The 13,853-nt window shown below is 45.4% G+C and overlaps 1 protein-coding gene across 1 annotated transcript in view; it reads right to left on the minus strand.

Annotated features, from left to right (window-relative positions):
- Positions 1–13,537, minus strand: part of plg (plasminogen) — a 31,357-nt gene extending 17,820 nt beyond the window's left edge. Inside the window, exons 1-7 of the mRNA XM_078405197.1 lie at positions 13,387–13,537; positions 13,151–13,286; positions 11,748–11,854; positions 7,551–7,665; positions 6,371–6,510; positions 3,169–3,289; positions 2,174–2,292 (exon numbers count right to left, since the gene is read on the minus strand). Coding sequence (XP_078261323.1) covers positions 2,174–2,292; positions 3,169–3,289; positions 6,371–6,510; positions 7,551–7,665; positions 11,748–11,854; positions 13,151–13,286; positions 13,387–13,432 — 784 coding nt within the window. The 5' untranslated portion in view covers positions 13,433–13,537. The remainder of the gene's footprint in view (positions 1–2,173; positions 2,293–3,168; positions 3,290–6,370; positions 6,511–7,550; positions 7,666–11,747; positions 11,855–13,150; positions 13,287–13,386) is intronic.
- Positions 13,538–13,853: the final 316 nt, after the last annotated feature.

Genomic DNA, 13,853 nt, shown 5'->3' on the forward strand with positions numbered 1-13,853 from the left:
CTTTATTCTTTGGAGCGTAGAAGGTTGAGGGGGGACTTGATAGAGGTTTTAAAAATTTTAAGAGGGACGGACAGAGTTGACGTGGGTAGGCTTTTCCCTTTGAGAGTGGGGAAGATTCCAACAAGGGGACATAGCTTCAGAATTGAGGGACAAAAGTTTAGGGGTAACATGAGGGGTAACTTCTTTACTCAGAGGGTGGTGGCTGTATGGAATGGGCTTCCGGTGGAAGTGGTGGAGGCAGGCTCGATTTTATTATTTAAGAGTAAATTGGATAGGTATATGGATAAGAGGGGATTAGAGGGTTATGGTCTGAGAGCAGGTAGATGAGACTAGGTCAGAGAGAGTGGTCGGCGTGGACTGGTAGGGCCGAACGGGCCTGTTTCCGTGCTGTAGTTGTTATATGGTTATATGGTTAATGAAGCAACGCATTGCAATGCTGAGGCTACACAGAGAACAGTAAAACACAGGAACAGGCCGTTAGGCCCGCAATGTCTGTGCTGAACATGATGCCGAGCTAAACTAATCTTCTCAGCCTGTACATGATCCATATCCCTCCATCGGTTGCAAATCCATTAGCCTCTTAAATGCCACTATCCTATCTTCCTCCACCACCATCCCTGGCAACACATTCCAGACACCCTCTGTGTAAAAAAACGTCCCACACATCTCCTTTAAATCTTGTACAGGTCCTCCACCGGTTTTCTAGCACCCTTGGTTCCAGACCCTTTCAGGATTATTCATTTTGCCGGCCTAACAGAGTCACGGCCTCCATGAGGAGTCGAACAGTACCAGAATGTTCCACCAAGGCTGCCAGGGGATTGCAGAATATTACAGGAGCGGTAATGCCCATCTGCAAATGGATTTCAATATAACTTTGAGCAAGCGGTTTGCCATTAAGGATTAAGTGCCATATGCTGCTAGGATAAACAGACTGGGTGGGAGACTGTGTGTTAGAGGTATATTTTAGCAACTCCAACCCCCATTTACAGGAAGCAGGGCCGTCTTAACGCATGGGCCTGATGGGCACTTGCCCGGGGCCCCACGAGCATAGGGGCCCCATGCTGATCTGTTTATGTTAAGTGACTTGCAATAAATAAATACTACTTTAAAAATGTAGGTTCAATAAGTGCTTTTTTCGCAACATTTTTGGTCCCTAAGTGTTTTTTTCGCAACATTTTCCATCCCTAAGTGCTTCTCACAGCGATCTGTTTCGCAACAATTAGCTCCCTAAGTGCTTTGCTTTTCCATCCCTAAGTGCTTCTCACAGCGATCTGTAAGTGCTTTTCACAACAATGTAGCACCCTAAGTCCATCGCTAAGTGCTTTTGTTGGAAGTGCCAATAAAATAAATATATGTTTAATTTTATCGACCATTTACATTTTTATTCCTGTGAGTAGTTGTTGTAGGGGCCCCAGTACACTGCTTTGCCCGGGGCCCATAATGCTATAAAGACGGCCCTGACAGGAAGTACTACATTTTAGTACACACAAAGACACACAAAGTCAGCCTCGGAAGTTAGAGATGGAATGGATTTGCCAGGTCCAGCTCCAACCAGACGGGAGATCTGTCTGGTCATAGGGGGCAAATTCGACCCAACGATCAGCCTTGGTAGTCCGGTAGATGTGGTTGAGGTCGGCTGCCTCGCCCGGTCTCGGCACCACATTTCCGGGGAGATTTCAAGTGGGCTCTTGTAATTTTGTCCGGATTAAAGGAGATGCCCGACCCCTTGGCTGGAAAATCACTGGTGGGTACAGGGGGACCTGCAGTTGGGGTAGGAGAGGAGCAGTCAGGGAACCCACTCTAAGGTGTGCGTGCATTGGTTCCCCTATGTCTCAAAGCATGGCCATAGGAATTCTTCCAATAAATATCTACTTCAATGTGTGATGAACACTGGGACTTCCCTTGTCTGAGCAACTGGGCGTAGAGTCATACAGCATGGAAACAGCCCATGCTAAGCAAGATGCCTAATCTACGATGGCCCCATTTGCCTATGTTTGGCCATTATCCCTCTAAGCTACTATCTATGTACATGTCCATGTGTCGACCAAGGGTTTTGATTGAAAGGTACAGCATGGAAACAAGCCCTTTGAATCCTGTGAGAGGGGGTTTAGGGCAGTGTGCTCATCCACCCCTTGACCTGTAGAAGGAGCATCAGGGGGAGTAGGGAACTCACCACAGCGGCTGATGTTGCAGTAAGCCCAGCGTCTCTGGCGGTTGGTCGTTATACACCACGGCCTGGGCTCTCCATCTGGATTCCGACAGTAGTTTTCCTCCAAGTATTTATCTGGAAAACTGAAGGTTATTGAGTTACCTCTGGGGGGAAAACTGTTTTGATATTCCTGTTTTTACCTATACAGGCACCTTGTGTTTAATGAGTGATTGATTTATGTGTTTTTGAAATACACGCATGTTCCTTAACTTTACTGTGCAGTCATGTATGTTTAAATTATGCATTTTTAAAATTACGCTCTGCCTTTCAAGCACGTAACCCCTCCACACACATAAAATGCGAGGTACCTGTATATGACATGTATCTGTCATATTGTCATCGATATTCAGCCCATCAAGCCTATGCTGGCTCCCATCAGTGCCTTTGTTCCCGCAGCCTATTCTCTCCCACGGGCCCACTGACTGTTCTACCACCATTCTCCCCTCATCAGGGACGATTTTCAAAGTAAATTAACCTCCCAAGCTGCATGTCTTTGGGATGTGGGAGGAAACCAAGAGAACTCATGCAATCATAAGGAGAACATGCAAACTCAGACCAAGGTTGGGATCAAACTCAGATCTCTGATGCTGTGAGGCAGTGGCTCCAATGGGGATGGGCAATAAGGGCACTTCGGCCCACTGAATCCATGCTGACCAACGACCCTCATATACTAGCACAATCCCACACACTAGAGACAATTTTTACTGAAGCTAATATTAACCTACAACCTGCAATCTTTGGAGTGTGGGAGGAAACCGGAGCACCCAGGGAAACCCCAGGTGGTCACGGGGACAAAGTACAAACTCCGTACAGACAGCACCCATAGTCAGGATCGAACCTGGGTCTCTGGTGCTGTAAGGTAGGAACTCTACTGTGGCGCCACCGTTCCTCCCTTGTCTATTTGTGTTTACCTTTGGGTGGGTCGTGCCTGTTCTGGTAATGTCTGGCCCGTTACTTACCTGGTTGGGTTGTAGCCATGCTGGTGGGGTGTCTGTGTGTCCCAGCGCTGGCATGGGGTTCCGTCCTCTGTGTGGAAGATTCTCCCACGGTAGTTCTCGCCGCTGCAGAACATGCATTCCTCTGCAATCACAAGGGAAATATGGCTCTGGACGCAGCTGTTACTGCAACAACCTGAATCGTGCCTGTTGGTCACACACCATTGAAGAGGTGCTGGGCGTTGATGTACTCATGTATAGTATGATTGGACTAGATTGCAAGAAAAGTCTTTCACTGTATCATAAATTCATAAGATCATAAGAGGGGAATGGGGTTAGGGAAAGATAGATCACCACATTGGTGGAGTAGACTTAATGGGCCGAATGGGCTAATCCTGCTCCTTTGATTTATAACTTATAAGACACAGTATAGTTGATTTATAACATAAGACAGAATTAGGCCTTTCAACCCATTCAACTCCGTCATTCGATCATGGCAAATCTATTTTTCGCCCATCAATCCGATTCTCCTCCCTTCTCCCCGTAACTTCTGACACTCTTACTAAGGAGGAACCTATCAATCTCGACTTTAAAAATACCCAAAGACTTATCTTCCACAACCGTCAGTGGCAGTGAATTCCACAGATTCACCACCCTCTGGCCAAAGAAATTGCTCATTGTCTCCATTCTAAAGGTACATCCTTTTATTCTGAGGCTATGCCCTCTGGTCCTAGACTCTCCCACTAACGGAAATATCCTTTCCGCATCCACTCCATCTACACATGATTATAACAGCGTTACAGCCTCGGCTTGGGTTTAGGTTTATTATTATCACATGTAGCGAGGTAGAGTGAAAGGTTTTGTTTTGCATGCTATCCAATTAAATCAGATAATATAATCAAGTTACAGGGAAAGAGCAGATAAATTAAAATGTTCGACAAGCTTGCTCTGGCCCGAACAACCCATCGCCATTTACGTGCGAGGCAGCCCTGAGTAAAAGCCAGGGCTTCCTTAGCCCCAATGGTCATGCAGTTGTGAGTCAATTGGGAGTCTTAGTTTAGTTTTGTTTAGTTCAGAGATACAGCGTATCTGTATAAGAAAATAACTGCAGATGCTGGTACAAATCGAAGGTATTTATTCACAAAATGCTGGAGTAACTCAGCAGGTCAGGCAGCATCGCGGGAGAGAAGGAATGGGTGACGTTTCGGGTCGAGACCCTTCTTCAGTCTGAAGAAGGGTCTCGACCCGAAACGTCACCCATTCCTTCTCTCCCGCGATGCTGCCTGGCCTGCTGAGTTACTCCAGCATTTTGTGAATAAATACAGCGTATCTATTGTCAATTAACCTACAAAGAAGTCAATAAACCTACAAACCTACATGTCTTTGGAGTGAGGGAGGAATAAGGAGGACCCGAGGGAAGCTACGTGGCCACAGGGAGAACGTCTAAACTCCGTACATACAGCACCCGTAGTCAGGATCGAACCCGGGTCTTTGCACAGTTCAGTTTAGTTTATTGTCATGCGTACCGAGGTACAGTGAAAAGCTTTTGTTGGCAATCCTTTGGCGCCATAAGGCAGCAACTCTACCGCTGCCCCACCGCACTGCCAGAGATGTCTGCTCCCATCTGCTTCTCCTCCCCAGAGACGACTCCAGCCACATTGGCATCCTTACGGCAAACACATTGTAACTGCAATAACTACTGACACATATCAGTGTAGAGTTCGCTCTGTGGTCTATTTAAGTTTAGCAAAACCTCTCTGCCTTTGAATGAGACAAGTCCATAAATGAAATGTACAGCTGTAGATGTCCTTTACATGGTTTCATTAACCAGCCTTGCTACTTCCCAGTGTCTGCCTTGTCAGCTTCCAATGGTACTATTAGTGCCTACCATGGCTACCACAACCAGGGATGGCAGCAGGCAGGCAAATCACCCATTCCCAACTCGAGGAGGGAGTGATGAGGAATAACAATTCAGGACTCTAACGAGGCTCTTTTATCGGAGATGTTATACGATACGATACAATACGATAAACTTTATTCATCCCCGGAGGGAAATTGATCTGCCAACAGTCAAGGTACACAAAAACTTGAAATTAAAAGTGAAAAATGTGAAAAAAAGTTTAAAATGTAGTACTTCCTGTAAATGGGGGTTGGAGTTGCTAAAATATACCTCTTAACACCCAGTCTCCCACCCAGTCTGTTTATCCTAGCAGCATATGGCACTTAATCCTTAATGGCAAACTGCTTGCTCAATGTTATTTTGAAATCCATTTGCAGATGGGTATTACTAAACCGCTCCTGTAATATTCTGCAATCCCCCCCACTCCAAACACTACGAACTCCAACCAAACTGCCTTGTTTGCATTAGGACTTTGGGCTTAGTTTTGTTTTTGCATTGTGTTGTAGGGAAAAGAATAGTGAGGGCTAATAACTGGTAAATAGGGATGTGGTTTGTGCTAATGTGGTGACAGGGAACCGCAGACAAAGCCTAAAAGTAGAGATATAGAAATCAATAGTGACAATGCCCAAGTTTCAGGGACTTCATTGATTATGTTAGACTTGTGGATAATCATTTTAGTCTGTAATCAACACCTAGTTTGTTACCCAATTAAGTCTTTCTGTAACCTCCATTCTGTAACCAAGACCTAGTTTTGCTGTTTGTGGTTTCTGTGTAATCTTGCCAGCTGAGAATGTAAAAGCTGTTCCAAAATCACACTCAGGAGATCAGCTTTGACTGGCATTTCCATTTGCTCCTATACATTATATTGGACTTTTTAAACTTATTGACTTTTTATGTCTTTTTGTTTATTGTATTATCTATTGGGTACTGTGTTTACAAATCTGTTGTACTGCTGCTGCAAATAAGATTTTCATTGTTCCGTTTCAATTCATATGATGATAAAAACACTCACTCTGCACACACGCACACACACACACACACACACACACACACACACACACACACACACACACACACACACACACACACACACACACACACACACACACACACACAAAACACACACATACATACATACATACATACATATATACACACAAACACACACAAACATATATATCACGTCCATCAGCCTGTTGTCATCCACACCTTCTCCCACTTCATTTCATGAGAACGGCTGTGGAGCACTTTGCCACTTGCTTACCCTCTGTCTTCTCCCATTCTCACCACTGCCTACAGTATACCGAGCAACCCCCATGCCTGTACCTTCACAGTTCAGAATATTGCAGTGTTCCCATCGCTTGAATGGATCTTTGGTGTAGCACCAGGGTCCTGTTGTATCATTGTCCGGATTTCGGCAGAAGTTTTCTTCCAGGTCGGCGTATGGACTATTTTCAGGCGTGTAACTAAATGCCAAAGGAATGTCAAATTGTAATCAGACCCATGGAGACACAAGGAACTGCAGATACTGCAGTTAGATTTAGCTCTTAAGGCTAAGGGAATCAAGGGATATGGGAAAAAGCCGGAATGGGGTGCTGTTGGTGGATGATCAGCCATGATCATATTGAATGACAGCTCGAAGGGCTCAATGGTCTTCCCCTACACCTATTTTCTATGTTTCTACTGGTTTACAAAAAAAGACACAAAGTGCTGGTGTAACTCAGCGAGTCAGGCAGCATCTCTGGAAAACATAGATATGTAATGTTTTTGGTTTGGATCCTTCTTCAGATTGATTGTGGTGGGGGCAGGGGGGTGATAGCTGGAAACGTGAAGGGGGTGGGGTTTGAAGGCTGATGGTTGGGCAAAGGGTAGAGATGAAAAGTCAAAAGGTGTGAGATAAGGATAGTGGAGGCGTGAAGAATGAAGGTAGCAGAGGGAATGTAGCGGGGACAGGACGGGGAGGGGAGAAATGCGTGCACGTCCAAGTGTGGCACAGGGAAAGTGGTGGGGGGAGGGGAGAAGGGGGGGGGGAAAGAAGGGTTAGTTACCTAAGATTGGAGAATTCAATGTTTGTCTAGGTTTCTCTCTCCCCTGACTCTCAGTCTGCAGAAGGGTCTCGACCCATTTGTGTCTATCTTCAGCAAAAAAACTATACATGATTACATTCAAGCTGACCACAGTGTACAGATACAGGATAAAGGGATAAATACTGTACAGAACATTGTGGAGAAACCCTTTGCTCCTCCTCAAACCATTGCCCCTTGGTGTGAGAGATTTGGTCAAATCTTAAACGTAAGGAGGTGAACCAGCAAGTTAAATGTGGTTCAACATCTCCCCTCCCCCACCCCCCCCCCCCCCCCCCACCCCATCCACCGCCCTTCTAACCCTCAGGTATCCAAAATGTAATACAGAATCTGAATGAGGTCATTTGTTATTTGTGTTTTTTGATACTGTCATTTTACAAGAAGAATTATGAGACTTTTAGCGGCGAAGATGAATGACAAACTTTGGCTTGTGAGGCTGCGTACTGCTCCAATGCTGGCAGGTTCTTCCCGAGAGCGTTTGTGTTGATGATCCTCTGTAGGTTATCCCATTGCTCATCTTGCATTCCAGAAGGAAAGCTGAGGTAGAAGAGAATAAACCTGTCAGTCAAACGATGGAACAAATTACGTTGCATGTAGGCAGCAATAATTGCTCAGTGATCGCTTCCTTTTTACACTCCATTTTATTGGTTCAATGCAAATTCTCCTCAAAGCATGTCGACTTTGAAGAACTTGTCCTCTCTCCGAAGGGTGCTCTGTGAGACCCTTTCTCACACGTCTCCCTCTGTGATTCCTGCTGCTTACCTGCTCTTCCAACTATCTCTTAGATCATAGTGACAGACAGCACGGAAACAGGCCCAGCGGCCCAACTTGCCTATGCAGACCAAGATGCCCCATCTACGCTAACCCCACTGTTTGTGTTTGGCCCATATCCTTCCAAACTTGCCAGGCTTTGTCCTGCCCCAATGTCTCTTACCCAGTTTTCTCATCCCCTACTCCTATCAGTCTGAATAAGTTCCGACCTGAAATGTACTCTGTCCATCTCCCTCCACACGTTTCCCTCCTGATCCGCTGGGTTCCTCCAGCACTATGTGTTTTGTGCCTCTTCTTTCTTTTTCACTCATGAGTTCTTGCTCCCGTTCCTGTAGGCCTCATGCCTCATGTTTGTCCTAAGGAACCTCCATCCACATTACAGTGAGGGTGGAAGGAAGCTCATTAGTGGAGTATCACAACCAAGTCCAAACCAATGTCCTTGGTTGTCCCAGGCCACCATCCATAGTGTGGAGGCCCTGGTAACCTTCAGTCTCCTACAATGGACAGTGCAAACTGCTGCCATAGGTTCATAGAGTCATACAGCACAGAAACAGACCCTTTGACCCAACTCACCCGTGCCGACCAAGATGGCCTATCCAAGCTATTCCCACATGCTCACAGTTGGCCCATATCCCTCTAAACCCTTCCTATCCATGTACCTGTCTACGTGTCTTGTAATGCCCAATACCAGATTTCACTGTGCCTACATAAATGTGACATTAAAGCATAATTGAACCATGAAATCTGGAACCAGATACTGCATTCTGAGCTTTGGTATGGGGAAGAGATTACCAGGAGGACAGGGGAAGAGGTTCAAGGGTGGGCTCAATGCCACGCCTCCCGCCCTGAAGAAATGCCACATCCATGTTGACGCCTGCGAATCCCTGGCCCACGACCGCTCAAAGTGGAGAAGGAGCACGGGGGAACGGTAGGGTGAACCATGAGTAGCACTCAAAGGGTGCATGCTAGTCATAGAGTCACAGTACGGAAACAGGTCCTTCGCACAACTAGCCCGTGCCGACCAAGATACTCCATCTAATCTCATCCCACCTGCCTGCATTTGGCCAATATCCCTCTAAACCTTTCCTATCCATGTGGTGGAAGGAGAGCCCCACCTCACTGACTATCCGGCCAACTGCCCCATCTGTGGACGAGCCTCATTGGCCTCATCGGACGCCTCAGGACCAGGGTGGAAGCAAGTCTTTCTCAACTCTGAGGGTCTGTCAAAGGAGTCCCTATTGTGCTGCTGTTCAGTATGGCAAGCGGCAAAGGTGGTACCTCCAACCGAAGGTGCTAGGTGCTTAGAAAGTGCTGCCAGGGATGGAGGTGGAGGCAAATACGATGGTGGCATTTAAGAGACTTTTGGATATGTGCGTGGGTTTGCAGGGAATGGAGTGATATGGATCAGAGTTGGCACAGACACTGTGTGCTGAAGGGCCTGTTCTTATATTGCACTGTTCCATGCTCCATGTCCTATAACTCAACATCCTTCATTGAAAATGAACGTTAATCAACTAACAGCACAGTGTTAACAGCACTGGTAGAGTTGCTGTCTCACAGCACCAGAGACCCGGGTTGGATCCTGGGTGTCTGCGTGGAGTTTGCACGTTCTCCCTGTGATGGTGTGGGTTTCCTTTGAAGTTCCGGTTTTCTCCCACACATCCTAAAGACGTGCGGGATGGTAGGTTAATTGGTCTCTGTCAGTTTCTCTGTGGGCCAAAGGGCTTGTTCTCTTCAATCAATCACTCATTTTCCGGTTTTCTCAACCACATCACAGGAATTTACAAACACACTCTTTGGTCGTTACATTACGGATTTCAGATATGGAGAATTCTTGCTTCTATTTGTGATCGATGACTAAGCTTGTTGTTGTTTCCCACACTTACCCCTAGTCCAACACCCTTCACATTCGTGAATGGGAGATGCAACTCATCCACCTGGCCCAAAATGCCCCATCTAAGCTAGTCACCCATCTAATTTACCCACGTTTGTCCCAATCCCTCCAAACCTTGCCTACCCACATTCCTGTCCAAGTGTCTTGCACGTGTTGTACTTGTACCATAATGACATTTAAGAGACACTTTGATAGATACATAGATATGCAGGAAATGTTGGGCTAGTGGTAAGTGTGGAAAACAACAACAGGCTCAGCCATCGATCACAAATAGAAGCAGGAATTCTCTGTATCTGAAATCTGTAATGTAACGACCAAAGAGTGAGTTTCAAAATTCCTGCCTCATGTTTGTTTGACCTCCCGGGCTGCGAGCAACCGATCAATTGTTGGTCAAACTGCAACTTTCTCCCAGTTAAACATTAATAGTGTGCGGTGGAGGTGGGTGAGACCAGATGGTTGAGGAGGAAGGGCTGGTAAGGAGTGAAGGGGAGGGGAAGGGAGGGCAAGCACTCATCGAGCACTGACTGATTGTTGACTTTGTTAAAATTCCTGCACAGAGCCTCAGGGACAAGTGCTGAGGCCGAAAGCTGGCAAAAATAATGAGGCAGGAAAAGGGACAGTTTCTGGTCAGGTCTGGTCTCCCCATTATAGGAAGGGTGTGGAGGTTTTAGAGAGTGTGCAGAAGAGTTGCGAGGATGCCGCTTGGATTAGAGGGTATATGCTTCAAGGAGAGGTTGTAGACTTGAATTGTTTTCTCTGGAAAGTTGGAAATTGAGGGGAGACCTGGCAGAAGTATATAAAATTAGGAGAGGCATCGATTGGGAACTTTTTTTCTAGGGTGGAAATGTCAAATGTTAGTGGCCATAGCTTTAATGTGAGAGGAGCAAAGTTTAAAGGATATATGTGAGGCACGTTTTTCACACAGAGAATGGAGAGTGCCTGGGGTGGTGATTGAGGCAGATACGTTAATGGCATTTAAAAGGCTTTTACATTGGCACATGGATATGCAGGGAATAGAGGGATATGGACCACGTGCAGACAAAGGAAATGTTGTTGACGATGTGGGCTGAAAGTCCTGTACCTGCGCTATACTGTTCTATGTTCTATGTTCTATGTTTATGTTTATGTAACTCAGATAAGTGTAAGGTATTGCATTTTGGGAAGTTAAACCAGGGTTGGACTTTCACAGTGAACAGTAGCACCCTTGGAGTATTGGAGAACAGAGGGAACAAGGAATATGAGTACATAGTTTGCTGAAAGTGGCATATGAAGTAGATGTGGTAAAGAAGGCTTTTGTTACCCTGGCCTTCATCAATCAGGATATTCAGAGTAGAAGTTGGAACTTTACATTACACTTGTGCCAGACTTTGGTGGGGCTGAATTTGGAGTACTATGTTCAGGTTTGGTCACCCTGCTAGAGCAAAGATGCCATTTTGCTGGAAAGAAAGTAGAGAAGACTTATGAGGATGCATTCCGAACTCATGGGGCTGAGCTATAGTAAGAGGTTGGGCAGGACCTTATTCATTGGAGCAGGGGGATGAGGGGAGATCGTATAGAACTGTGTAAAATCTGAGAGAAATCAGGTAAATGCACAGCATCTTTTACCCAGAATAATGGAATCAAGAAGTTTGAGGTGAGAAAGGAAAGATTTAAAAGGAACTTGATGGGCATTTTTTTTACACAGAGGGTGGTAGATATACAGAACGAGCTGCCAAGGGAGGTAGTTGAAGCACTGTTACAGCATTTAAAAGAGACTTGGGCCGCACATGGATAAGAAAGGTTAAGAGGGAAATGGGCCAAACTTGGGCAAATGGGACTAGCTTAATCTTAGTCGGCATGAACGATTTGTAATGAAGGGCCTGTTTCTGAGCTGCATGACTCTATTTTATTTTGCACTTCTTTGAGTTTAGTTTGCAATATGTTTGTTCCACATCTGATTTAAACTTTCCTTTACCTTCTTTCTCATAAAGAATGCTGTTTGTTTTCCTCACCAACATCTGCGAATGCTTGTTATCTGCTGTAATGATGCATTCCTGTTCCTTCAGGTTGAAGAGGAAAGCTCTGGCAAACAGATCAAACTGTGATGAGCAAGAGTCAAGAAAGTCAAGAGTGTGTAATAGTCATATATACCGACAACGGAACTATAAAATTCTTACTTGCAGCCACATTGCAGGCCAAAGACGATCAATGAAAGACACAAAGTGCTGGAGTAACTCAGCAGGTCGGGCTGCATCTCTGGAGGAAAAGGATATGTAACATTTTGGGTCAGGACCCTTCTTCAGATCAGTCCCGACCTGAAATGTCACCTATCCTTTTTCTCCGGTGATGTTGCTTGACTCGCTGAGTTACTCCAACTCTTTGTGTCTGTCTTTGGTATAAACCAATATCTGCAGTTCTTTGTTTCTACACAATGGACAGTCAGTGTTTTATTCGGGATTCTTTTGCAGACTGATTGAATTGTTGCCTGTATACCCCCTCCACAGATGTTGCCTGACCCTCCAGCACTTCGTGTTTTAGTCAATTACTTAATTCTTGAATTGAAGGAAAACTTCCCACCAACAGCAAGGACATAAAAAAACTGGGCATTCAGTAGGGTAAAAAAAATCTGTCAAAACTCCAGGGAGGAATCTTCTGGAACATTTCAAGTTTGCCAATTGCACACAAGATGGGGAGGAATGTAATTTGTTTCACAGGACTTTGGCAGGTTAGAGAAGGTGGTTTTAAAAGAACAGAAGGGGCTGAGTTTAACGCAGAATACAAAGTGCTGGAGTAACTCAGCAGGTTAGGCAGCACTCTGGAAGACATGGATAGGCGACGTTTCGAATTGGGACCTTTCTTCAGGCTGAGTTTAACCCCTTGCTGCACCTCCTCAGTACTCCACACACGCCTCCAGACAGTTTATGGACTCCTGGTTTGGAATTGCCAGTGCTTCTAAGTACAAAATGTCTGAGAGATGTTATTAAAGATATAAACAAACCGGTCATACATTATCCTCCATCTCCCTCCCCCAGCCAAGTCGTCGTACTAGTTTCACTGTCGTCCTGTTCAATTTCACTGTCCGTATAATCATTGTGGGCACCACCTTTCTTTGATTATCGATACTTTTTGCATATCTTTTATTCATTTGTTTTATATCTCTCTATATCACTGTCTATATCTCTCATTTCCCATTCCCCTGGCTCTCAGTCTGAAGAAGGGTCTCGGCCCAAAACGTCACTTATTATTTTTCTCCACAGATGCTGCCTGACCCGCTGAGTTACTCCAGCTTTTTCTGTCTATCTTCGGTTTAGTCAGCATCTGCAGTTCCTTCCTACACATGCATTATTAGTCTTCTATTTCATAGGAAGAAAACTCTACCTGCAAATAAACTGGGTCTCCCAGTTACATTTTACCGCACATTCTTCAACAGAGACCACGGAGTATAACAGTTCTCTGGTAGATTGAATCCAAGCCCCTTCTGTTTTTACATAGCCACTCAATGCATCAGCTCTTACTGTGAAAAAAGGAAGACATTACGGTTTTATGTTTTGTTATAACAAATTCCTTTGTCACAAAAGCCGCCAACATCCCCCCCATTAGTGAATTTTACTCACCAAAACATGGCAAAATCAGGAAAAGGAGTTGGATGCAAGCAAGCATTTCTAATCCAGGTTTCAAACAGCTTGGAAGCCTCTGCTAAGCCTACGGGTCTTAACTGCCGACAGAGGTACTTGAACAAACAGCCGTGGGCAGACAGTGCAACTTCGCATTTGGAGATAGTGAATCCTTCTCCAAACAAAGAGGTCACAAACTTGCCAACATTCCCCAACCTATCAGACTTGAGCATTTTTTTTGTGAGATGAATCTGGTCAGCAAACCCACCTCGATGTTGGCATCACTTAGGAGTTGAGCTGGTTCCACTGTGGAAATGGGAAATGCCAACGATCAGAGGGCATAGCTTTAAGGTGTGAGGGACAAAGTTGAAAGGAGATATGCAGGGCAGGTTTCTTACACTGAGGGCGGTGATGCTTGGAACGACCTGCCAGGGGTGGTGGTAGAGGCTGATACTTTGTTAGGGGTG

This window comes from Rhinoraja longicauda, chromosome 9 (genome assembly GCF_053455715.1).
Source record: "Rhinoraja longicauda isolate Sanriku21f chromosome 9, sRhiLon1.1, whole genome shotgun sequence".
Taxonomy (NCBI): Eukaryota; Metazoa; Chordata; class Chondrichthyes; order Rajiformes; family Arhynchobatidae; genus Rhinoraja; species Rhinoraja longicauda.